This window comes from Nerophis lumbriciformis, linkage group LG36 (genome assembly GCF_033978685.3).
Source record: "Nerophis lumbriciformis linkage group LG36, RoL_Nlum_v2.1, whole genome shotgun sequence".
Taxonomy (NCBI): domain Eukaryota; kingdom Metazoa; phylum Chordata; class Actinopteri; order Syngnathiformes; family Syngnathidae; genus Nerophis; species Nerophis lumbriciformis.
This window is the reverse complement of record NC_084583.2, coordinates 12,487,501-12,515,470: the sequence shown is the minus strand read 5'-3', so window position 1 is coordinate 12,515,470 and position 27,970 is coordinate 12,487,501. Positions and strand designations below refer to the sequence as shown.

Below are 27,970 nucleotides of genomic sequence, written 5' to 3'. Positions count from 1 at the left end.
TTCCGTTTTTTCGACTGTTTTCCGTACCTTGGAGACATCAAGCCTCGTCGGTGTGTTGTCGGAGGGTGTAACAACACGAACAGGGACGGATTCAAGTTGCACCAGTGCAAAGATGCGAAAGTGGCAAGAAATTGGACGTTTGTTCCGTACACTTTACCGACAAAAGCTATGCTACGACAGAGATGGCAAGAATGTGTGGATATCCCGCGACACTCAAAGCAGATGCATTTCCAACGATAAAGTCAAATAAATCTGCCGCCAGACCCCCATTGAATCTGCCGGAGTGTGTGAGCAATTCAGGGACAAAGGACCTAGGTAGCACGGCAAGCAATGGTGGCAGTTTGTTCCCGCAGACGAGCGAGCTAAACCCCCTATCGACCCTAGCTTCCCTGGCCTGCTGACATCAACTCCAAAACTGGACAGATCAGCTTTCAGGAAAAGAGCGCGGATGAGGGTATGTCTACAGAATATATTAATTTATGAAAATTGGGCTGTCTGGACTCTCAAAGTGCATGTTGTTGCCAAATGTATTTCATAGGCTGTAAACCTAGTTCATAGTTGTTAGTTTCCTTTAATGCCAAACAAACACATACCAATCGTTGGTTAGAAGACGATCGCCGAATTCGTCCTCGCTTTCTCCCGTGTCGCTGGCTGTCGTGTCGTTTTCGTCGGTTTCGCTTGCATACGGTTCAAACCGATATGGCTCAATAGCTTCAGTTTCTTCTTCAATTTCGTTTTCGCTACCTGCCTCCACACTACAACCATCCGTTTCAATACATGCGGAATCTGTTGAATCGCTTAAGCCGCTGAAATCCGAGTCTGAATCCGAGCTAATGTCGCTATAGCTTGCTGTTCTTTCCGCCATGTTTGTTTGTGTTGGCTTCACCATGTGACGTCACAGGAAAATGGACGGGTGTATATAACGATGGTTAAAATCAGGCACTTTGAAGCTTTTTTTAGGGATATTGCGTGATGGGTAAAATTTTGAAAAAAACTTCGAAAAATATAATAAGCCACTGGGAACTGATTTTTAGTGGTTTTAACCATTCTGAAATTGTGATAATGTTCCCCTTTAAATAGCCCTGCTATATTGCCTTCACCTTTTGTGATTGAGTTTTGTTTTCATCGATCCATCTATTTTGTGAACAACTTAATTGAGAGTTATGATTATTTAGTATATACATATGCCACATACTGTATCATAAAACAATGTATTTTCTCAAGGAATGAGTCATCGATCATTTTTAAGAAAGAAAACTTTATTTGTGATTTATAAACAAAACACATTACCACTGTTTCCATTTAGGTCGAATCGAAGGCAGAAAGGGAATGGATGTAAATGAAATTCACTATTCACGGTCACAGTTGATGAGCGGGTGTACAAAAAAATAAGGGGGGGGGGGGTTAAACAGATCTGGGCCGGTCCGCATATGAACCGCACATTGCCACCATAGTTCACCACCATACATTGGGAAAGAATGACAGCATGAAAGCTCACAAAATACAAGCATACACTACATATACTTTATTCACACTGTATTTTTTTTTTGTTGTTTTTGTTTTTTTTTCCCGGAAGAATGAAAAGGAAGTGATAGCTCATCATAGGATCATACATAATTCAGTTACAATATTACAGTGTTAGTTAGGACATCATGTCAAGTTGTTTTTTTTGTTGTTTTTTTCTTCTTTTTTTTCTTCTGTTGCTTGTTTTTAAAAGCATAAATGATACGTTTGGAGAAAAAGAAAAAAGGTTGCATTAAAAAGGTATCACACTATAGCATTACAAATATCGAAAGAGGTTTAGTGGATGCCGTACAACATCTGCGGAGCGTGAGGAATCTAATACATAGATGTTTTGGCATAGACAAGAGAAGTACGTACAAATATTTCCCGTGTGAGTAATGAAGAGCCAAAATGATAATACCAAAAAAATAATGAAATCATAGCAATCTATTTATATATATATTTCTCTATATAGTATGTGTTTCCTTAGAGCAATACATGCAGCAGCCACTTAATGGAGTGACATCATACTGAGCCGCACAACTTTGGGGGGACATGTTACAGGCAGGAGGGGGTAACAGAAGCATGTCTCAGCCTCATTGCCTAGTGAGAGAGGATTTGGGGGGGCTTTAGATGTCGACAGGAAATCCCTGCAGATGCCATATTGAATTTTGAACAGGTTAATATTGAGACAATCTATCTACGATACATTTATAGCGTACATAAAAGCTGGATCCGAACAATCAATTTCCCTCTCTTGCAAACTTGAAGGCAGAGGGCCAGCCCACGGCACCCGACTCCTCGCGTCTTGCCCGGTCCTTCGACCCCGCGATTTGCGTCAATCCCACTTGATCCCCTCTCACTGTAGCGGCGGCGGACAAACAGGAAGTGAACAGCCTAGTGTTGTATTCACATGTTAAAAGCACTGAACCGTTTTTGCAGTTTTAGAGACAAGAGTTCGAGGTGTACGCTCCTCCCCGCTCTCCCCCGGTCCACATTACTCCATGCTGGTGTCAGCACACCACAATGTTCAAAACAGGCCTTTTACCCAGGATGGACCCTGGGCGGGAGGGCGCGGGGCTATGACGGTGGACATGCAAGAATCAGGGGGGAAATGTACAAATGCCAAAACCTGTACTGTGAATCTCTTTAGAGAATTAAGGAAAGCAGGTTGACTTCATCACGGCATGATGAGGCCGTCAGTGAGGGGGGGGTCGGGGCTGATTGGACGGGGAGCACAAGCGGGTGGAACATAAAAGGTATCAGGTATGGGCTGGTTGCTACCAAACATTCAAAGCAGAAAGCTCTCAGCTTTTGCTGCAGCATTGGCGGGGGGGATAAGAGAGGGTGTTATCAAAATCTCTGCGAATAATATTCTGCTTGTTTTGTTGACTTCTTCCTCTCGTCGATCTTCCCGTCCCTCCAATTACCCAGTGCTCTCTGCATCTGGCTTTCCGGCTGGAGGGGTAGCACCCTCAGTCCTTTTAAAAGCAGTGCGCGAGTACAGAGTGACAGCAAAGGGATGCTCCTTCGATCCTGAGAGTTGATGTGCACCCCATAGGTGACAAAAAGCTTGCAGTGTCAAATCAGCACGTTTTTTTTTTTGTTCCTCTTCTTTTTGTATTGTATTTTTCTCTCCAGGTCTCAAGTGCTTTCAGTGTCCACATGGCAAGGTCTGTGTTTGCTTGTGTGAGCATGCGTGCATGTGGATTCGTCGAGATTGCAGGAAACACTGTTGGTGAGTTAGGAATATTCTGCAGCAGTGTTGTGTGTGTGTGTGTGTGTGTGTGTTAGCCTTAGTTTCAGTGACTCTCCCCGGTGCTATTTACAAGTATAGTGTGTGAGTGTGTCCAGCTCTAGAATGCACGTATACCACGTCTTCATCTCTCTTCTTTTCCTTTGGCTGGCACAGAGCTTTCGTCTTGTTCTTTTGTCTTCTCTCACAGAGAATGGTTCATCGTCATCGGGGAGGGGGTAATACAGAGGTGCCAACACGCCCAGGAGGCAAAAATAAAATAATAATCAGGAGCTGTTGTTTCTAAGCACGTGTGGTTGACTTAGGGTGTATAGGCACATGGGGGCGTGGCTCAAAATCAATCATCTTATTGTTTATCAAGGCAAGATCAATAATTTACCTCAGTCGTGGACGAGAGGTAAATGTAACCTTGGTAAGGCCAGGTTAAAAACAAACAAAACAGGATTGCAGAAGTCCATATTCACATTTTCTTTTTGATCATTGGACTTTGGTTGGTACCTCTGTTTTAGCAACGCCCTTTTTTTTCTCCACTATTTGCCAATTTTCACTTTCTTCCTCTTTACTCGTCGTCATCCTTGCCCTTATCCTTCTTGTCTTTTTTGTCCTTCTTCTTCTTTTTCTTCTTCTTGGCCTCCTCTTTCTTGCCAAAGGTGATAAAGTCGCTCTTGTCGTCCTCTCCTCCCTGGTTCTGTCTGATGGATATTATGGCTGGGGACCCGGGGATGATGAACGCCTCGGGGGGAACCTCGCCAGGCTTGAGGTGCTGTGGGGGTGCACCTGGGCCTCCTGGGCCGTAGCGAAAGTGCCAGCTGTTGCTGTCGACTCCGGCACCCATTGGGGGTGACACCTCTCCTCCTTCAGCATCTGAAATAGGAATGATATTTATTTATGTATGTCTTATAGGGACAAAGTCATTTAAAGAAAAAAAAAAAAAGAAAAATACATATTCTGACCATAGTGCACATTCCTCTTTTGAAATGACACAACATATGTTACTGGAATAAAACTGCAGAAAATTCCAATGCACACCAAATTGTCATGATTACTATTGGATTTAATCAATAATCTCTGTGCTAATTCTTTTTTCAGAGATTAACTGATGTTGGGTGATTAACAAAGCTTACTAAAGACTGACTAATCTTGAACTAAAACCTCCCAAGGCTGCTCACCTGCAGACTGTCTAAGCAATTGACCACAAAATAAAACTATTTTAAAATGAGGGGGAAATCGAAGTTATTTAAGTGGAATAATTGTTTTTAAGCAGCTGTAAGGATGTAGGGCTGGGCGATATATCGATATGCGCGATATATCGCAGGTTGGTCTCTGTGCGATATAGAAAATGACTATATCGTGATATTCGAGTATGCGTTCTCACGCAGTTGCTTTTAGCTACAGGCATTAAACTACATGCTCTACTCGCTCTTTCTTGTCTCTCCTTCTCACAGACAGCAAGCGCACCTTCTTACACACGTCACATACTGTCACGTCATACGTCACATACGTATACGCTAGAGATGCGCGGTTTGCGGACACAACCGCGGAGTCCGCGGATAAACCGCGGGTCGGGCGGGTAAAAATAGATTTTAAATAGATGCGGGCGGTTGGCGGTTGAACCAATTCAGAAATATATATACATAGTTAAATGTTGTTACCCACATACGAAAAACGAGCAGCACTCTTTGAAACAGTCAATTATTCATCAGGCACCGCGTCCCAGCAACAAGTGCTATTATTATTATTTATTTTTGGTTAAATAGGGATGACATACATATGTTATTGTATAATTTGAGTTTGTGCGCGTGATTGACAGCCTAAGGCTTATGAGGCACATTTTTTATTTATTTTTTTTATTTCAACTTAAAAACGTATGAGCCTATGCCTAGAACATAGGCTATGTGTTTATCTTTATTTTCCTGCCTGTCGTTGACAATGGAGATTGTCTGATATTTTGTCATGGCTGCAGATCAATCAATAAAGGTTCATCTTTGTCGCAAAATTGTTCACTGTTTCACTGTGCACCCCGCCCTCGTCCCTATTTGAGCATTATAACGTTAACAAGTTAATATTCATTGAAATAAATTCAGAATTTTTTTTTTACCTAACAAAAATATAGGCTTAGTCTTTCTAAAACATTTTTTTAACTTCTTAAAAGCATCGTTCTGCTTGCTGCAACTGCGCACACAAAGTGTGAGGAACGCACTCCTGATCTGAGGGCATTGGCAACAATAGTCAACACTTTCTTAATGGAAATGACAATAATACTATAATAATGATAAATAATATTATCACGCATTGAATGTCTCTGCTGCATTGGATCAGTCTCCTTTCTTTAACAGGCAAAAGCTTTCTAACCTCACTAATGCCTTGCATCGTCGATATTAGATATATAACAACGGGCGGGTGCGGGTGGGTGTGGTTTTGATAAAATGTTGGTTGGGTGGATGGCGGATGGATGACGACTTTTGTGATGCGGTTGCGGATTAAATACTTGCCTATCCGCGCATCTCTAGTGTAAGCTCTCTTCCAGCAGAGAGGTAGCAGCATGTGTAACGTTAGCTGTGATGCTAGCGGTAATACGAGCGAAAGAAGGTGCAAATCTGGTAACAAATGAAGGAATAATTAATTCCACCATAAAACAGCAGGGGGTCCTGGTGGTTTGGCTTCAAGTGGGAATATGTCGAACAGACAACCGTAATTTGTCAAGTGTGGGGCGAAAGCGTTGCTATAAAAAGTAGCATTACTGCTAATATGTACAATCATTTGAAAAGTCACCTGTTAAAGTTAGAATACCAATGATTGTCACACACACACTAGCTAGAGAATGAACAGTAATTACTCCGCATGTCAACATCTCCGTTCGGTGCCACACGCCCACACCATCAAAATGCCGAGGCAAACATTTCCAGATCAACACTGTATGAAAAAAATAGTGATTTTTTTAGTTGTGATTTCCTTCTCTGCATGAAAGTTTAAAAGTAGCATATATTAATGCAGTATGAAGAAGAATGTTTTAATGTATACACATAGAATCATAATACTGCTGTGATTATATGCATCAAGTGTTCATTCAAGGCTAAGGCAAAATATCCAGATATATATTGTATATCGCGATATGGCCTTAAAATATTGCGATATTAAAAAAAGGCCATATCGCCCAGCCCTAGTCCGGCGCATGCTTTAGGTGTGGCGACCGCAGGTTAGCAGTCACAGCCTTTGTTCTACTGAACTTTCTGACACTGTGTCATCCCTTAATCTGGGATGAATGACTCGACAAATCTTGTAAAAGGCTCCCAGTGAAACTAAAAGCACTATATACAAGTCCCAAAACCAGTGAAGTTGGCACATTGTGTAAATGGTAAATAAAAGCAGAATTTAATTGAATACACTGCAAAGACAACATATTTAATGTTCAAACTGAGAAACTAGATTTTTTTTTTAACAAATACTCATTAACTTAGAATTTAATGGCACCAACACATTGCAGGGCATTTTTACCAGTGTTACATGGTGAAGCGTTTCTGGGTGTTGTTGATACATGGCTTTGGCTTTGGATAGTAGAGTTTTAACTTGCACTTACAGATGTAGCGACCTACTGTAGTTACTGACAGTGGTTTTCTGAAGTGTTCCTGAGCTCATGTGGTGATATCTTTTACACACTGATGTCGCTTTTTTTGATGCAGTACCGCCTGAGTGATTCAAGGTCATGGGCAATACCGCTTACATGCATTGATTTCTCCAGTTTCTCTGAACCGTTTGATGATATTACGGACCGTAGATGGTGAAATCCCTAAATTCCTTGCAATAGCTGGTTGAGAAATGTTGTTCTTAAACTGTTGGACAATTTGCTCACGCATTTGTTCACAAAGTGGTGACCCTCGCCCCATCCTTGTTTGTGAATGACTGAGCATTTAATGGAAGCTGCTTTTATACCCAATCATGGCACCCACCTGTTCCCAATTAGCCCGTTCACCTGTGGGATGTTCCAAATAAGTGTTTGATGAGCATTCCTCAACTTTCTCAGTCTGTTTTGCCACTTGTGCCAGCTTTTTTGAAACATGTCGCAGGCATCAAATTCCAAATGAGTTAATATTTGCAAAAAATAACGTTTTCCAGTTCCAACGTTAAGTATCTTGTCTTTGCAGTCTATTCAATTGAATATAGGTTGAAAAGGATTTGAAAATCATTGTATTCTGTTATTTTTTTCCCATTTACACAACGTGCCAACTTCACTGGTTTTTGGGTTTTGCACATCATTTATTACTTCCTAAAAAAAGACAATTCTATCGTGGTCCATGTGACAATTTCACATATACGTTTAATCTTTAATATCCAAAAGGGTTGTAAACGTGTAAGCGTAGTAGTGCACACTACAAAGTCAATATCAACATCCGCACAGTAACACAACATAAACACAACAAAACAAATACCCAGAATCCCATGCAGCCCTAACTCTTCCGGGCTGCAATATACACACCGCTACTACCAAACCCCGCCCCCCTCAACCGACGCACGGAGGTGGTGCGGGGTTTGGTGGTAGCGGGGTTGTATATTGCAGCCCGGTGTTGTACCGGATAATGCACCCCCGGCGTAGAATGCACACCCTGACGGGAGTGTTATATCAACTAAAGCCCCACACTTAAAGTTTCCACGTGCAAGATTGAATCTATTTAAAAAAGTTATTTAGTAAGAAGCCAAAAGTGCTAAAACAATAATGTTCGTGTTGGAGGAGTTGTGAATGAATGAAATATGAAATCCGTGCTGCAGTCTGCAGGTATACCTAATGTTGTGGCCCAGCAGCAACTGCAGGTGGACTATGAGGTATAATGAACAACTTCGTTCGATAATGAAGGTTGCCTCAGCTCGAAGCCTGAGCCCTGACATTAATGAACTAGCATCCAAGAAAAGATGGCAGATATCTGGCTTGGGCACATCAGATTAGATCAGTGTGTTGCAAACTGAGCAGTTTAAAGTCCTGAATGGTTGGTTTATTCATTGTTATTTTATTTTCTAATTTATTAGCCTGTAGAAAAAGTTAACGTTGATATTTACCTCAGAAGGCTGCAAATAGAAACATGTTTATTTAAACTGTATTTGATATGCCATTGATATTTTTTAATTATTATTATTATTATTTGAAACTCGATTTTGCATGTCACTATAAAGTTGTATAAGCCTTGATTGTTCAATATTTAATGCAAAACTTGTTTGGGTCCCTATTATAAATAAAGTTGATTTGATTTGATTTGATCAAAAAGGTTAATTTGTTCAACCTTGGCCCGTGGCTTTGTTCAGTTTTAAATTTTGGCCCACTCTGTATTTGAGTTTGACACTCCTGATGTAAGTGTTAAACTTTGAATACTATTGTTATGTTTCTTTGATGTTCTGATATGATATTGTCAAAAATAGAAACAGTATGATATGCTTTGAAATGCATCATGCGCTTGCCCGGCCCGTCTGTCAAGTTTCAAAAGCCAATGTGACACCTGAGCCAAAACGTTTGCCCACCCCTGAATTAGAGCATTCATCTTGACTTTGAGTCCTCTTTTCCTTGTACAAGCAAAACAATCATTTCCAAAGGGGGCAAATGTCCGAACAGAGTTTCAATCGAGCAGGAGGAACTGTGAAGAAGTCTGACGTAAAACTGTTCTATGTTCTATTTGGTATTTAATGATTTACAAACCCTGTTTCCATATGAGTTGGGAAATTGTGTTAGATGTAAATATAAATGGAATACAATGATTTGCAAATCATTTTCAACCCATATTCAGTTGAATATGCTACAAAGACAACATATTTGATGTTCAAATTGATAAACATTTTTTTTTTTTGCAAGTAATCATTAACTTTAGAATTTGATGCCATCAACACATGACAAAGAAGTTGGGAAAGGTGGCAATAAATACTGATAAAGTTGAGGAATGCTCATCAAACACTTATTTGGAACATCCCACAGGTGAACAGGCAAATTGGGAACAGGTGGGTGCCATGATTGGGTATAAAAGTAGATTCCATGAAATGCTCAGTCATTCACAAACAAGGATGGGGCGAGGGTCACCACTTTGTCAACAAATGCGTGAGCAAATTGTTGAACAGTTTAAGAAAAACCTTTCTCAACCAGCTATTGCAAGGAATTTAGGGATTTCACCATCTACGGTCCGTAATATCATCAAAGGGTTCAGAGAATCTGGAGAAATCACTGCACGTAAGCAGCCAAGCCTGTGACTTTCGATCCCTCAGGCTGTATTACATCAACGAGCGACATCAGTGTCTAAAGGATATCACCACATGGGCTCAGAAACACTTCAGAAACCCACTGTCAGTAACGACAGTTGGTCGCTACATCTGTAAGTGAAAGTTAAAACTCTCCTATGCAAGGCGAAAACCGTTTATCAACAACACCCAGAAACGCCGTCGGCTTTGCTGGGCCTGAGCTCATCTAAGATGGACTGATGCAAAGTGCAAAAGTGTTCTGCGGTCTGACGAGTCCACATTTCAAATTGTTTTTGGAAACTGTGGACATTGTGTCCTCTGGAAAAAGAGGAAAATAACCATCCGGATTGTTATAGGCGCAAAGTTGAAAAGCCAGCATCTGTGATGGTATGGGGGTGTATTAGTGCCCAACTTACACATCTGTGAAGGCGCCATTAATGCTGAAAGGTACATACAGGTTTTGGAGCAACATATGTTGCCATCAAAGCAACGTTACCATGGACGCCCCTGCTTATTTCAGCAAGACAATGAATGCCAAGCCACGTGTTACATCAACGTGGCTTCATAGTAAAATAGTGCAGGTACTAGACTGGCCTGCCTGTAGTCCTGACCTGTCTCCCATTGAAAATGTGTGGCACATTATGAAGCCTAAAATACCACAACGGAGATCCCCGGACTGTTGAACAACTTAAGCTGTACATCAAGCAAGAATGAGAAAGAATTCCACCTGAGAAGCTTAAAAAATGTGTCTCTTCAGTTCCCAAACGTTTACTGAGTGTGGTTAAAAGGACAGGCCATGTAACACAGTGGTGAACATGCCCTTTCCCAACTACTTTGGCACATGTTGCAGCCATGAAATTCTAAGTTAATTATTATTTGCAAAAAAAAAAAAAAAAGTTTATGAGTTTGAACATCAAATATGTTGTCTTTGTAGTGCATTCAACTGAATATGGGTTGAAAAGGATTTGCAAATCATTGTATTCCGTTTATATTTACATCTAACACAATTTCCCAACTCATATGGAAACAGGGTTTGTATGCAAATTACACTGACATTACACCATATGTTCTACAGGACTGATATGTCACAGGTAAGACTAAATCTGTGTGTACATGTGCATTAACTGTTCTAGTCTGCTCTAAATTTTTCATATAATGACTCATGTTCAGCATAACATAATGTGATCAAACTGACTACGGTACAGTACGACTCAACTATGTTTCATTCTCCACTAACACATGTTTGTGGTTCTATATCACATTTTGTACTAACGGTGAAGTCTGTTTACTGGGAATGATTTGTGGACTAAATCTGTTCCGAACATGACATGTCCCACTCGGCATACAATATTAATCTGTCAGAGGCACGCAAAGTGGCCCAAAAAAATCAAAGCAGAGGCAGGATGCATGAGTCAGTCATTTATAAAGACTAGGGTCTTCCTGTTCTTAATAAATCTTTATTAGGACCCCCATTCTCCTTAAGCAGAGACATAACCCTGTTTCCTTAAGCTAAAAAGAAAGGCAGACACAAAGACTTAAAAAAAAAAAAAAAACGCAGTGAGCTGTAGTCTAAGTGCTGCTTTGACTGGAAGAATTTAACTGTCTAACTATATGTGAGAATTTGATGAGACACCAACGGCCCCCACGCCAGCATAATGTCGTAAACAAAGCCCCAGAGAGTGCTGAGTCATGTGGGGAAGCAGACAGATGAACAAAAAGTGCAAAGCAGGGAAGCATAACTCTCTTAAAAGGGACTAGTGCTGGTTTTGAAACGACTCAAAAACAACACTGCTTAACTTATTTGTACAATTCTTTAAAAGTTTGAAGCTTACTTAAAAATATCCTGTTTAAGTAAGTGTTTTTGGGTGGAAAATGTTTGTCCTAACTAAATGAAGCCTATATAGCTGACTCTGCGGTAGAGGTAGGGTACACCAGTGACGTGCGGTGAGGTTGATGGCTGGTGAGGCACTGACTTCATCACAGTCAGATTTACAAACATATGAACCCTAAAGAGTATCTTATTCACCATTTTATTGGCAGCAGTTAACGGGTTATGTTTAAAAGCTCATACCAGCATCCTTCCTTGCTTGGCACTCAGCATCAAGGGTTGGAATTGGGGGTTAAATCACCAAAAATGATTCCCAGGCGCGGCGCCGCTGAAGCAACCCTAATCTCTTGACTGTGAAGTCAACATTCTTACGAAAAGGAAAGTGTGCAACCAAAAATTTATTATTTCGGACACTCTAACCACTAGGCCACTGAGTAGGGCACAATGTCCGAGTGGTGAGGACTGGAACACGGTGCCTTTGCGATAAAATATCCGTGATGTTGATTAATCACGGTTAATACTGGTTAATGGTTGCATCCCTAGATGTAGGAGGAAACCACAGGAACTGGAGAGAACTTAGGCATGCACATGCAAACTGTAGATTTGAAGCAACCCTAATCACTTGACTGTGAAGTCAACATTCTTACTAAAAGGAAAGGGTGCAACCAAAAATTTATTATTTCGGACACTCTAACCACTACGCCACTGAGTAGGGCACAATGTTCGAGTGGTGATTGATTGATTGATTGATTGATTGAGACTTTTATTAGTAGGTTGCACAGTGAAGTACATATTCCGTACAATTGACCACTAAATGGTAACACCCGAATAAGTTTTTCAAATAGTTTAAGTCGGGGTCCATAAAATGGCAACCAAGGTAATCAAAAAGGTCAACCGACGAACAAGATTTCTCTATAGAATCTCCTCTCTGGTCAACAAAAGCACCATGAGGATTCTGGCGGGAACTCTCGTTCAACCCTTTTTCGATTACGCATGCACCTCCTGGTACCCTAGCACCTCCAAAACCCTCAAATCTAAACTCCAAACATCCCAGAACAAGCTAGTCAGATTACTTCTAGACCTCCACCCCAGATCCCACCTCACTCCTACCCACTTCTCCAAAGTGGGCTGGCTCAGGGTGGAGGACAGAGTCAAACAACTTGCACTGAGCCTGGTCTATAAAATCCGCTACACCTTCCTGATACCGAAGTAGATGTCAAACTACTTCCTTAACATAAATGACCGCCATAACCACAACACCAGGGGGACCTCCACTAACCACGTTAAACCCAGATTCCGATCTAACAAAGGTCTTAACTCATTCTCTTTCTATGCCATATCAATGTGGAATGCGCTCCCAACAGGTATAAAAGAAAGGGCATCTCTATCCTCCTTCAAAACCGCAATAAAAGTACACCTCCCGGCAACTTCAACCCTAAACTAACACCCTCCCCGGATTGTTAATATTCAAATGTAAACAATCAAATGTAGATACTTTTCTTATGCCTTCTGATCTCTGGTCTCTGTCTCTGTCTCTGTCTCTGTCTCTGTCTCTGTCTCTGTCTCTGTCTCTGTCTCTGTCTCTCTCTCTCTGTCTCTCTCTCTCTCTCTCTCTCTCTCTCTCTCTCTCTCTCTCTCTCTCTCTCTCTCTCTCTCTCTCTCTCTCTCTCTCTCTCTCTCTCTCTCTCTCTCTCTCTCTCTCTCTCTCTCTATGTCCACTACTTGCTGTACATATCCTACCAAGTCAGACCTACACTGTTTCAATATCAATGTGTCTGTTCTCAATTGTTGATGACTGATGATAACAACCAAACCTAACCCCCCCACCCCCATCCACACCCCGGATTGTAAATAATGTAAATAATTCAATGTATACACCCTGATGATTATTTTGTGTGATGACTGTATTATGATGATAGTATATATGATAGTATATATCTGTATCATGAATTGATTCATGATACAGATATATACTATCATTTATGTTAAGGAAGTAGTTTGACATCTACTTCGGTATCAGGAAAGTGTAGCGGATTTTATAGACCAGGCTCAGTGCAAGTTGTTTGACTCTGTCCTCCACCCTGAGCCAGCCCACTTTGGAGAAGTGGGTAGGAGTGAGGTGGGATCTGGGGTGGAGGTCTAGAAGTAATCTGACTAGCTTGTTCTGGGATGTTTGGAGTTTAGATTTGAGGGTTTTGGAGGTGCTAGGGTACCAGGAGGTGCATGCGTAATCGAAAAAGGGTTGAATGAGAGTTCCCGCCAGAATCCTCATGGTGCTTTTGTTGACCAGAGAGGAGATTCTATAGAGAAATCTCGTTCGTTGGTTGACCTTTTTGATTACCTTGGTTGCCATTTTATCACAGGAGGACTGGAACACGGTGCCTTTGCAATAAAATATCTGTGATGTTGATTAATCACGGTTAATACTGGTTACATCCCTAGATGTAGGAGGAAACCACAGGAACTGGAGAGAACTCACGCATGCACATGCAAACTGTAGATTTGAAGCAACCCTAATCACTTGACTGTGAAGTCAACATTCTTACTAAAAGGAAAGTGTGCAACCAAAAATGTATTATTTCGGACACTCTAACCACTAGGCCACTGAGTAGGGCACAATGTCCGAGTGGTGATTGATTGATTGAGACTTTTATTAGTAGGTTGCACAGTGAAGTACATATTCCGTACAATTGACCACTAAATGGTAACACCCGAATACGTTTTTCAACTTGTTTAAGTCGGTCGGGGTCCACGGGATACAGATATATACTATCATATATACTATCATCATAATACAGTCATCACCAGTGTTGGGACTAACGCGCTACAAAGTAACGCGTTACAGTAACGCCGTTAGATTCGGCGGTAACTAGTAATCTAACGCGTTATTTTTTTATCTTCAGTAATTCAGTTACCGTTACTACATGATGCGTTACTGCGTTATTTTACGTTACTTTTTTTGTAGTATAAAGTGTGTTTTATCGGAGGGCTGCTGTGTCATCGTTCTGATTCTTCTTGTGTCACAAGCCGGAGAAGAGAGAGAGACATGCGCTCTGTGTGTGAGTGTGAGTGTGAGTGTGTGGAGGGAGGAGAGAGGGGAGGGGGGCGTGTCTGATCATGGCGGAGCCAGAAGTCGAGTTTGCTAACATGGAGATATTTTCACTACTTTTCTTTTGTCGAGCACAAAGAAAATAACAATTTAGTTAAATGTAAATTGTGCTTTGGATCAAAGATCCCATCTACTGCCCAAAACAGCAATTCAAATCTGCTGAAACAAGCTACATAGCAACATGCTTCGACGAAGCTAGTAAAGAGAGACAGAGACTCCAATGACACTTCACCACGTAAGGATTAACTCTGCCTCTGCTCATCTTTCAGAACTGAAGGTACACACACTCTGTGAATCATAAAGAGGGATGCTAGTGGGCCAGGCCAATCTTTCCTTATCTCTAAACTAAAACTGGGGAAATGTGTAGAGTGTTCTGGGCTTCAGACATGATTTTGTGTCAGAATTTCTTGAGGAAAAAATGCCTGGTTAGGCTTTGTGTATGTAGTGTGTGCCTTTCTTGCTTTACAGCTATGCTGTTATTATGCTGTTTGTTACTTATGTATGTTATGTTGCAGCTATTTAAAATAGTTTTGTCAATTTGTTCTGGCCAGAAACAAATTGGCCTTTGTAACAAATCTTTGTCTTTGTGTGTTGTATGTCGACCACATTGCTTAGCAGAGTTCAGTGATACAAATGTATGTCAAGTTGATCAACAGATTGTATTATTCTCCAGTGCAATAACAGTACTGAAATAAAGGCTAAAAGGGCATAAATTGGAGCTTTAAAAAAAGAAGAAGAAAAAAAGAAGTAACTAAATAGTTACTTTTCACAGTAACACATTACTTTTTGGTGTAAGTAACTGAGTTAGTAACTGAGTTACTTTTGAAATGAAGTAACTATAACTAGTTACTGTTTTTCAGTAACTAACCCAACACTGGTCATCACACAAGATAATCATCAGGGTGTATACATTTAATTATTTACATTATTTACAATCCGGGGTGTGGATGGGGGCAGGGGGGTTAGGTTTGGTTGTTATCATCAGTCATCAACAATTGAGAACAGACAAATGGATATTGAAACAGTGTAGGTCTGACTTGGTAGGATATGTACAGCAAGTAGTGGACATAGAGAGAGAGAGAGAGATCAGAAGGCATAAGAAAAGTATCTACATTTGATTGTTTACATTTGATTATTAACAATCCGGGGAGGGTGTTAGTTTAGTTTTGAAGTTGCCTGGAGGTGTACTTTTATTGCGGTTTTGAAGGAGGATAGAGATGCCCTTTCTTTTATACCTGTTGGGAGCGCATTCCACATTGATGTGGCATAGAAAGAGAATGAGTTTAGACCATTGTTAGATCGGAATCTGGGTTTAATGTGGTTAGTGGAGCTCCCCCTGGTGTTGTGGTCATGGCGGTCATTTATGTTAAGGAAGTAGTTTGACATGTACTTCGGTATCAGGGAGGTGTAGCGGATTTTATAGACCAGGCTCAGTGCAAGTTGTTTGACTCTGTCCTCCACCCTGAGCCAGCCCACTTTGGAGAAGTGGATAGGAGTGAGGTGGGATCTGGGGTGGAGGTCTAGAAGTAATCTGACTAGCTTGTTCTGGGATGTTTGGAGTTTAGATTTGAGAGTTTTGGAGGTGCTAGGGTACCAGGAGGTGCATGCGTAATCGAAAAAGGGTTGAACGAGAGTTCCCGCCAGAATCCTCATGGTGCTTTTGTTGACCAGAGAGGAGATTCTATAGAGAAATCTCGTTCGTTGGTTGACCTTTTTGATTACCTTGGTTGCCATTTTATCACAGGAGTGGTTAATGGTTGCATCCCTAGATGTAAGAGGAAACCACAGGAACTGGAGATAACTTACACATGCACATGCAAACTGTAGATTAGAAGCAACCCTAATCACTTGACTGTGAAGTCAACATTCTTACTAAAAGGAAAGCGTGCAACCAAAAATGTATTATTTCTACTCCCGTTATTTTCTCTGCAAAAAAGGGAAATTGTGATTGAAGATTGTGCTTGATCATCCTGCTCGCATGCACTTGCCTCTACCTCGCAACATTTGCATCCCTCACCTCACTCGAAACTAATCGTGACACAGCCTTTGATGGCTGAGGCAGGCCAACACTTCCTGGACATAATCTCTTCCTCTTCCTGTCCCTGACATTCAGTTGCCTCGACCTTTCATGCAATCTAGCGTGAAAACACAGCAGTTGCTTCCCTGTTGCAGATAAAAATGTTGTAATCATGCTCGTCAATGCTGATTGTCTGTGTGATTAGGCGTTATAAACGTCATCTATCGATCAATGAGGCGCATTGGAGACAAGCAAAAAGTCAATGCCCTGACGTCAAAGACCAATAATAATTGCCTAAATCAGTCAAGCTCTGTTTTGCCTCGTTTATTTAAATTCACTTCAGTTGTCGGCAAGTTGAGACAAAGTGCAGCGTTACATAACAAATTGAATAGGGAAGGAGGCAGACGATGATGAAGATGGAAGAGGATTTGAATATGCGGATATAAAACATGATGCTCTGGACAAAAGTCAAAGACCGCACACTTTTCAAGATGGTCCCCAGACGAATAATAATAAAAAAACGATCTTCTAATGTGTTGAAATTATCTGCAGTAATGGTAGATTTTAACCATAATTTTGTGCATTTTGCAGTGGGTGACTGTTTGTATCTAGTTGGCTTTCACGCCAGGTTGAGCACCTTGATTTAGCTTCCCTGCTGAATCAAGTGGCAGATGGTGGATTAGTTGTCCCAAAAGGAGCGGCGTGGCACGGAGCCGTAAACAAATTGTGTGATGGAGCTTCTGCATATAGTCCCAAAAAATACAGAGAAACTTAAAGGCCTACTGAAATGCGATTTTCTTATTTAAACGGGGATAGCAGGTCCATTCTATGTGTCATACTTGATCATTTTGCGATATTGCCATATTTTTGCTGAAAGGATTTAGTAGAGAACATCGACAATAAAGTTCACAACTTTTGGTCGCTGATAAAAAAGCCGTGCCTGTACCGGAAGTAGCAGACGAGTAGCGTGACGTCACAGGTTGTGGAGCTCCTCACATCTGCACATTGTTTACAATCATGGCCACCAGCAGCGAGAGCGATTCGGACCGAGAAAGCGACAATTTCCCCATTAATTTGAGCGAGGATGAAAGATTTGTGGATGAGGAAAGTGAGAGTGAGGACTAGAGGGCAGTGGGAGCGATTCAGATAGGGAAGATGCTGTGAGAGGCGGGTGGGACCTGATATTCAGCTGGGAATGACTAAAACAGTAAATAAACACAAGACATATATATACTCTATTAGCCACAACACAACCAGGCTTATATCTAATATGCCACAAATTAATCCCGCATAACAAACACCTCCCCCCTCCCGTCCATATAACTCAAACACCTGCACAACACACTCAATCCCACAGCCCAAAGTACCGTTCACCTCCCCAAAGTTCATACAGCACATATATTTCCCCAAAGTCTCCAAAGTTACGTACGTGACATGCGCATAGCGGCACGCACGTACGGGCAAGCGATCTAATGTTTGGAAGCCGCAGCTGCATGAGTACTCACGGTACCGTGTCTGCGTATCCAACTCAAAGTCCTCCTGGTAAGAGTCTCTGTTGTCCCAGTTCTCCACAGGCCAATGGTAAAGCTTGACTGTCATCTTCCGGGAATGTAAACAATGAAACACCGGCTGTGTTTGTGTTGCTGCAGTCGGCCTCAATACACCGCTTCCCACCTACAGCTTTTTTCTTTGCTGTCTCCATTGTTCATTGAACAAATTGCAAAAGATTCACCAACACAGATGTCCAGAATAATGTGGAATTTTGCGATGAAAACAGACGACTTAATAGCTGGCCACCATGCTGTCCCAAAATGTCCTCTACAATATGTGACGTCACGCGCTGACGTCATCATACCGAGACGTTTTCAGCAGGATATTTCGCGCGAAATTTAAAATTGCACTTTAGCAAGCTAACCCGGTCGTATTGGAATGTGTTGCAATGTTAAGATTTCATCATTGATATATAAACTATCAGACTGCGTGGTCGGTAGTAGTGGGTTTCAGTAGGCCTTTAAATCTACGGATCCGTCAAAAACTGCATTAATTAGACCGTATCTAAAAAGAGCTGAACAGGATAAAAACTTGCCTTGATTAAATCATTTCTGTTTTCATCTGTCGTTTCCAGAAAATAATCACCGACTGTGCTTATCTCTGTTTCTGATGTGACTGATGAGCAACGGGAATGATGTAAAAGGCTGATGTTTGAACTGCTCTGTCATCGCTCTCGTCTCTAATTAGGGATTGTGAAGGCGCAGCAAAAAGCACACATCCATCATGCAGACCAAACTCTCAAGTCAAACATGGCAGAACACATACTATTCGGAATTTAAATAAGAGAAACAACAATTCTATGGTTGCACAAACCCTTTTGATGTTTGAACATCAGCATACATCTCAGTAGAAGCTCAGCGAGCATCAAATTCTGAGTGAATTGTACTTTTTCTTTGGATTCTTGTGTCAAAGCAATGTGTAAGGAGTGGCTGACTCACCTCAACATACTTTAAGTGGTTGTCGACAATATCGGGCTGCAATGCCTAATCGATTAAATCACTTAATATGATTCATATTCTGTTGTTTCGATTTATCGTTTGAGGAGTATAACTAATACAAATTGATACAATGCACAATCACATAGAGTGCCCAGAACTTTAAATACGTACACATAGTTTGTGCATGAACCCTGAAATACGTCGCACATGAGAGGGGTGGTGTGTGGGTGTTATGATCTGTGTGGCGCCTATTTTTAATATAAGAATATTAATGTTAAAAGTGCAATTACAGTGCGAAGGGTTTTTGTGCAGGACACGTTAATGTAGCTGTGATTATTACACACACAAGAATGATGGTTATGGCAAATAGAAACATCATTGTGTATTTAAACTATTTTCCCCAAAATGTTCCCACTGAGGCTATAACGTATGTTTAATCCGATTATTTAAACAAACTAATCGATAGATTACTACTTACATAATTGATAGCTGTAGCCCTGGTCCGCAAGAGCCATTGTTTGGACATTTACTAGTTTTTCACCAAATAAAATAAAGATTTTTGGACTTACAGCATTCTGTTAATATTGTGTTTCTTCAATTGGTACATATTTTTATTTATATTCAGAACGGTTTCTACTAAAGGTGCAGAATAAAATCGATAGACATACAAATCACGATTTTTATTCATTCCGATTTTAAATTGCTTCATACTTTTCAAAAATCAAATACAAAAAATTAAAAATATATACATGTATATATTTTTTTATATTTAATTTTGAAAAATATTTTTTTATGCCATTTCCATGCAACTGGAATGAGCTTTTATAACCTGTGTCCAAAGATGCACACCCCAGTTTCTACTCTTGTCTAAGTGTTTCTTATGTGGGTTTATTGTTAGGCAGTTTCATTAACGTCCTCCCAGCGCGGTAACAACACACAACAACAGCAGTCACGTTTTCGTCTACCGTAAAGCAGTTCGTCTGCCATAAACAGCAATGTTGTGACACTCTTAAACAGCACAATACTGCCATCTACTGTACATGCATATGTGACAATAACATATACGGCTTTTAAAGAGTGCAGTGCACAACTGTGCACACAACAAGGAGACGAAGCAGAATGCATCATCAGAAAGGGTGTTCAGCATGGTTAGAAAAATAGTGACAGAGAATAGAACAAGGATGGACAATTCAACCCTTAACTCAACAATGAGTAGATGAGTGTTATGTGTGTGTATATGTGTAAATAAATGAACACTGAAATTCAAGTATTTCTCTTATATATATATATATATATATATAATAAAATAAATATACCTATATAGCTAGAATTCACTGAAAGTCAAGTATTTCTTATATATATATATATATGTAATACTTGACTTGGTGAATTATAGCTGTAAACATACTCCTCCCCTCTTAACAACGCCCCCAACCACGCACCCGCCCCGCCTCCCAAAATCGGAGGTCTCAAGGTTGGCAAGTATGCAATATTGTATTATATCGTGACTCAATTATCGTATGGCAAAGTCCTTGCTAATGCGATACACCGGCCTACTGTTCAGATTGTTACTGTTGCACCTGCACTTTCCGAAAAAGAAACGCCAAAATCAAAGGGATGTCGAAAGTACGGCCCGACAGCCATTTACGGGCCATAGCTTATGGCTTATTCAAAAATTTGAATAGGTTATTACTTAGATATACAGTATTATTGTGATTTTCTTTGTTGTCTATAACACAGAGCTAATGTAGCTTATTCTAGAGTATGTTTACCTACATTAGTTTGACACCAAACTGGACCACAATACCCTTCAATATTTCTCTAGGCTTTATGTATATGTCTATTTTTTATTTGAGCATTTTATGTATTGGAGATTACCTGCCAGCAGATTTAACTTTTGTTACATTTAATTTAAAAAACAGAGACGCTAAAAAGTTTTATGTTTTAAATGTTGTTATTAGTCTACTGAAAATGAAACAAACCGTCCCCCTAGAACAGGGGTGTCAAACTCAAATACAGAGTGGGCCAAAATTTAAAACTGAACAAAGCCGCGGGCCAAGGTTGAACAAATTAACCTTTTAATAGGGACCCAAACAAGTTTTGCATTGAATATTGAACAAGCAAGGCTTATATAACTTTATAGTGACATGCAAAATCGAGTTTCAAATAATAATAATAATAATAATAATAATAATTCAAAAATATCAATGGCATATCAAATAAAATTTTAATAAAATTTGAATGCCTCTTTTCTAATTGCAGCCTTCTGAGGTAAATATCAAAATAAACTTTTTCCACAGGCTAATAATACATTTGAAAATAAAATAACAATAATGAATGAATCAAACTTTCAAGCCTTGAAGTAGCAAGATAAAGTGCATGAATAAAACGTTAATTATTGCTCAGTTTGCTACACTGATTTGCTTTAACACTGAATATGGAACAAGCAACGCTTATATAACTTAATAGTGCAAAATCAACTTTCAAAAAACAAACAAAAAAACATCAATGGTATATCAAATAAAATGTAAATAAAAAATGTAATGCCTTTTCTATTTGCAGCTTCTGAGGTGAATATCGACATTAACTTGGTGGACGGGGGCAGGGTTGGGGGGGGCGGGGTTTAGTGGTAGCGGGGGTGTATATTGTAGCGTCCCGGAAGAGTTAATGCTGCAAGGGGTTCTGGGTATTTGTTCTGTTGTGTTTATGTTGTGTTACGGTGCAGATGTTCTCCCGAAATGTGTTTGTCATTCTTGTTTGGTGTGGGTTCACAGTGTGGCGCATATTTGTAACAGTGTTAAAGTTGTTTAGACGGCCACCCTCAGTGTGACCTGTATGGCTGTTGACCAAGTATGCATTGCATTCACTTGTGTGTGTGTAAAAGCCGCATATAGTAAGTGACTGGGCCGGCACGCGGATTGTATGGAGGAAAAGCGGGTGTGACGACATGTTGTAGAGGACGTTGAAGGCAGTGCCTTTAAGACACGTCCCCAATAATGTTGTCCGGGTGGAAATTAGGAGAATGGTTGCCCCGGGAGATTTTCGGGAGGGGCACTGAAATTGGGGAATCTCCCGGGAAAATAGGGAGGGTTGGCAAGTATGAGTATTAGCGGTGAATGTGGTGTTCAAGCGGCACCGCCACTGTATAATACCGGCAGGCCAGCTCTAATGTTAATTTGATATTGCCTCAAGGGCCAAATGAAAATACACGGCGGGCCGGGCCAGAGTTTGACACCCGTGCCCTAGAACTAAACCATGATTATTATTATTATTGCTTGTTCTTAATTAAATATATATTATGTTCAAACGTGAGATGCAAGAAACACCATCACTTGTTTGACATTTAAACATTTTACAATGCTACATAAAACATTGCTTGTATATTCAATAAATATATTGTTATCTCTCTACCATGGAACATCTTATTTTTATTATCATTTTTTTTTGGGGGGGGACTGTGTCTAAATACTAACAAATTAAGTCCCAAAAGGGACTGTCAGGTTTCAGTGTGTACTCTTTCCTTGCAGTTGATTGGGGTTCTATTACTATATTATCATATTACACTCTATGAGTGTGTGATGGGTAAGAGAAGCAGCAAGGCTGCATTCAATACTGCAGTACCTCCCTAGTGAATGTAGGTCACCCTCCTTCTCTCCTTCTTCAAAAACAACCTTTCTCCATCTTCTTCCTCTCTCGAGGTGCATTTCATTCAACACATCTCTGTGTCCTTCCCCCACCCACTTTCATCATCCTTCGGCCAACACCATATGGTCGCACTTCCCTCGATCTGACAGCCCCCTCACTCGCCCTTCTTCTCTCCCCGTGTCGATAATAGGGTGCCACGAACAGTTGCCATGGCAACAACATCCTCCGGTGAGGCAGCGGGACTTTGGTAGGATTCATGGTGACAGAGGCTGATGCAGAATATTGTCGCAAGCTCCTATACGCTCCTGTCCTGCTCTCTCAGAGCAACAGCCGCTGCGTTCCACTTCTTGTTTCCCCGATGAACTAGCCTTCAATCAATCATTGATGGCACTGTCACTTATTGACTTAAAGGGGAACATTATCACCAGACCTATGTAAGCGTCAATATATACCTTGATGTTGCAGAAAAAAGACCATATATTTTTTTAACCGATTTCCGAACTCTAAATGGGTGAATTTTGGCCAAATAAACGCCTTTCTATTATTCACAACGTGGCGTCACATCGGGAAGCAATCTGCCATTTTCTCAAACACAGAGTCTGTTATTTTCCGTTTTTTCGACTGTTTTCCGTACCTTGGAGACATCATGCCTCGTCGGTGTGTTGTCGGAGGGTGTAACAACACGAACAGGGACGGATTCAAGTTGCACCAGTGGCCCAAAGATGCGAAAGTGGCAAGAAATTGGACGTTTGTTCCGCACACTTTACCGACGAAAGCTATGCTACGACAGAGATGGCAAGAATGTGTGGATATCCTGCGAAACTCAAAGCAGATGCATTTCCAACGATAAAGTCAAAGAAATCTGCCGCCAGACCCCCATTGAATCTGCCGGAGTGTGTGAGCAATTCAGGGACAAAGGACCTTGGTAGCACGGCAAGCAATGGCGGAAGTTTATTCCCGCAGACGAGTGAGCTAAACCCCCTGGATGTCTTGGCTCACACCGTCCCTTATGCCACTGAAGATGATCAAGAGAAGAATATCGACCCTAGCTTCACTAGCTTCTACTCTAAAACTGGACAGATCAGCTTTCAGGAAAATAGAGCGGATGAGGGTATGTCTACAGAATATATATTTATTGATGAAAATTGGGCTGTCTGCACTTTCAAAGTGCATGTTGTTGCCAAATGTATTTCATATGCTGTAAACCTAGTTCATAGTTGTTAGTTTCCTTTAATGCCAAACAAACACATACCAATCGTTGGTTAGAAGGCGATCGCCCAATTCGTCCTCGCTTTCTCCCATGTCGCGTCGTTTTCGTCGGCTTCGCTTGCATACGGTTCAAACCGATATGGCTCAATAGCTTCAGTTTCTTCTTCAATTTCGTTTTCGCTACCTGCCTCCACACTACAACCATCCGTTTCAATACATGCGTAATCTGTCGAATCGCTTAAGCCGCTGGAATCCGAGTCTGAATCCGAGCTAATGTCGCTATAGCTTGCTGTTTTATGCGCCACGTTTGTTTGTGTTGGCACCACAGTGTGACGTCACAGGAAAATGGATGGATGTATATAACGATGGTTAAAATCAGGCACTTTGAAGCTTTTTTTAGGGATATTGCGTCATGGGTAAAATTTAAAAGAAAACTTCGAAAAATAAAATAAGCCACTGGGAACTGATTTTTAATGGTTTTAACCCTTCTGAAATTGTGATAATGTTCCCCTTCAACCAATTCTATTGTTTAGCCTGCATCATTAAATGTTCTATTTCTTGCTTTGGCACACCAAATTGCCTCTGTAGTCCCTGACTCTCTTGCAAAGTGTTGCAGAGGTCTCTCTGAATCCCTGTGTGCCCTTCTTTTAGAAAGAGAGAGCCGGCAGAACCATTAATGAGTCTGTTAAGCTGGGTGTGGGCTGTGCTCCATCTGTCACTGCAGGCGCAGCACACTAAACAGCCCAAACGCACTCCTGACTCCAAACACGTACGACACATTCTTAACACAAAAAAAAACACACGGGACAGTGCAGATATAATCAACACTAACTCATTAAAACAGGAATATTTAAGGGCTTGCTAATCACACACAATGAAGGATAAAACTGCAAGTATACTGCTGGTCCTCACCTTAGGCTGCAGCTTGCCTACCACACAAGTCAGTTCAGTTGTATATAGCAATGCCTATGACTCATGCTGATGCGGCAGGTCACTTTAAATCAATATTGCCGTCCCTCCCCTACCTGAGATATGCTAGAGAGCAATTTTTCTGAATGTCAGACCAAAAATATACAATCTGTCCTGAAGCTAGGACGCACTACAAAATATCTGCTTTTCAAATCCCCTGACATTCTGTACCTGAATGCACCATTGCTCATCCAACCATAAGCATGTTTGACTTGAAGCTAAAATAAACTTTCAGGTAAACTCTAATGGGGCTAACAAAGAAATAAAAACAATAAGAGACAGTCTAAAACAGACTCGGGCAAATTAAGGCCCGGGGGCCACATGCGGCCTGTTAAGCTTCTCAATCTGGCCCGCCGGACATTCCCAAATATGAAGTGAATTGAAGTGAAGTGAATTACATTTTATATAGCGCTTTTTCTCAAGTGACTCAAAGCGCTTTACATAGTGAAACCCAATATCTAAGTTACATTTAAACCAGTGTGGGTGGCACTGGGAGCAGGTGGGTAAAGTGTCTTGCCCAAAGACACAACGGCAGTGACTAGGATGGCGGAAGCGGGGATCTACCAACCGAGCTATACCGCCCCAAATATTATTTTTAGATGTTTAAGACGTAAAGTGTAGCTGCCATTATGATGTCCAGTGATGTTTTCTAATGACCGTAAGTCTTCAACTATACTAAGTCCAGTGACATGCGGGGCCTCACCTGCCATCATGGAAAGAAAAAAAATGTAAAAAGAAAAAAATATATATTAAATTGTTAAATGTATCCAGTGATTATACTATAAAGTTATTTTCCATTTAACTTCACCAGTTTTAGATTATTTTTATTCAAAATCGCTGAAGTTTCACATTTGTCGTTCAAATACTGAGAAGAGACGGTGCGGTGAACAGCAGCCAGTTGAGGCACGTCACTCAGTGCCTCAACATGGATGGACTCGGCTAACTGCTGGTCTGCTGTGCAGTGAGACTGTATTGCTATATGAACTATATTATACATTTCCATAGTTTCGTTAGCTGATGTATATAATGTACAGTGTATTTTGTCAACAACTGTATGTGTGTAACGTATTTCTTGTGCTGAGCGATCATAAAACGGCTGCAAAAGACGCACTGGCTGAGGCTCACCTCCTGCACCCCCGCCGTAGAATGCACGGCAACCCCTGACGGGAGTGTTATATCAACTAAAGCCCACACTTAAACTTTCCACGTGCAAGATTGAATCTATTTAAAAAAGTTATTTCATAAGAAGCCAAAAAGTGCAAAAACAATAATGTTTGTGTTGGAGGAGTTGTGAATGACTGCAGGGCCACAACATTAGGTACACCTGCAGACTGCAGGTGTACCTAATTCACAACTCCTCCAACACGAACATTATTGTTTTTGCACTTTTTGGCTTCTTATTAAATAACTTTTGTAACCTATTTTTATGGACTTTCCTCTTTGTGATGTTAAGTTCTTGTTATGCGCTGTTATACAGTATATGCCTTGAGCTCTTATTTTGAAGGCGCTAAGAGCGGAAGTGATGTCACGTTGCGGAGGTTTTTGAAAGAATGTAAATAAAGTGGTCCTCGTGTAAACTGGAGCCTCCGTGTTTGTTATTTTGTAGTTTCATACAGTATAGGTGACATTTATAAACCCTCGGTTACACTTTTTTAAATAGATTCAATCTTGCATGTGGAAAGTTGAAGTGAGGGCTTTAGTTGATATAACACTCCCATCAGGGGGTTCATTAATCTAGCACAACAGCGGCGCATTTATAAGTAAAGGTAAGACCATAATAACGTTTTTTTTTTTAATGTGCTTTTTTGTGTGCTACAGTTTGTATGTGTAAAGTTAAAGTTAAGTTAAAGTACCAATGATTGTCACACACACACTAGGTGTAATGACATTTGTCCTCTGCATTTGACCCATCCCCTTGTTCACCCCCTAGGAGGTGAGGGGAGCAGTGGGCAGCAGCGGCGCCGCGCCCGGGAATCATTTTTGGTGATTTAACCCCCAATTCCAACCCTTGATGCTGAGTGCCAAGCAGGGAAGAATGCTGGTATGAGCTTTTAAACATAACCCGTTAACTGCTGCCAATCAAATGGTGAATAAGATACTCTTTAGGGTTCATATGTTTGTAAATCTGACTGTGATGAAGTCAGTGCCTCACCAGCCATCAACCGCACGTCACTGACTAAGTCTTCCAATGCTTAGAATCTGCGCTTTTGCATGATATTTTAGTGACTAGTGTTGTCCTGATACCAAGATTATTTTGTTACTTTTCGGTACTTTTTTCGATACTTGTCTAAATAAAGGGGACCAGAAAAAATAGCGTTTTTGGCTTTTTTTAACCAAACATCTTAGGGTGTAGCAGACCGGTACTTTTCAGAGGCGGTATAGTACCGAATATGATTCATTAGTATCGCGGTATTATACTAATACCGTAGAACTCTACTAGTTACTATGGTAATCTATGTCACAGCAGGTCAGACGATGGCTTGATTGTAAAATATGTGGATGGAGAGGGGGTGTGACGTTCATATGTTGTCAATATTCAGTATTTTATCCTTCATAAAAAAAATTAAAAAAAATCTATTCCGTTTTTAAGGCGGTCTGTCATAACTTTTTTAGCATTCAATCAGACTTTATTGTGAGGTTTTGTATTCGTTTCCCTAAAAATAGATATACCGGCCCCCAGACACATTTTTGTTCTCTAAATTTGGCCCCCGAGTCAAAATAATTGCCCAGGCCTGGTCTAAAGGCATACTGAGGTCAAAGTTTTCTAATGACCGTAAGTCTTCAACCATCTAAGTCTTTCAATGCTTGGAATCTGTGTTTTTACATGATATTTTAGTGACTAGTGTTGTCCTGTTACCAAGATTATTTTGATACTTTTCGGTACTTTTCGATACTTTTCTAAATAAAGGGGACCAGAAAAAAATGCATTTTTGGCTTTTTTTAACCAAAAATCTTAAGGTGTAGCAGACCGGTACTTTTCAGAGGCGATATAGTACTAATACCGTATACCGTAGAACCCTACTCGTTACTATGGTAATCTACGTCACAGCAGGTCAGACGAGGCACCAAGCAGTGTGGGTGGGGAGCGTTTCCACAGAGTGTTTCCAGAGCCTGAAATGTGGGTGTCAGGGACAGACGCGGAAGGAGATTTTTACAAGAAAGTTCTAAAGCTTAATGATGTATCACATATATCAGACTGTAGATGTTTTTTGTTTTTTTTACCCTTCACGTTCAT

The 27,970-nt window shown here is 40.8% G+C and overlaps 1 protein-coding gene across 15 annotated transcripts in view; it reads right to left on the bottom strand.

Annotated features, from left to right (window-relative positions):
• Positions 1–1,241: 1,241 nt before the first annotated feature.
• LOC133576895 (protocadherin alpha-C2-like) overlaps positions 1,242–27,970 on the bottom strand; it is a 194,096-nt gene continuing 167,367 nt past the window's right edge. For all 15 annotated transcript variants that reach the window (XM_061930281.2, XM_061930279.2, XM_061930283.2 and 12 more), the window contains exon 4: positions 1,242–4,123. In XM_061930281.2, coding sequence (XP_061786265.1) covers positions 3,819–4,123 — 305 coding nt within the window. In that variant the 3' untranslated portion in view covers positions 1,242–3,818. The remainder of the gene's footprint in view (positions 4,124–27,970) is intronic.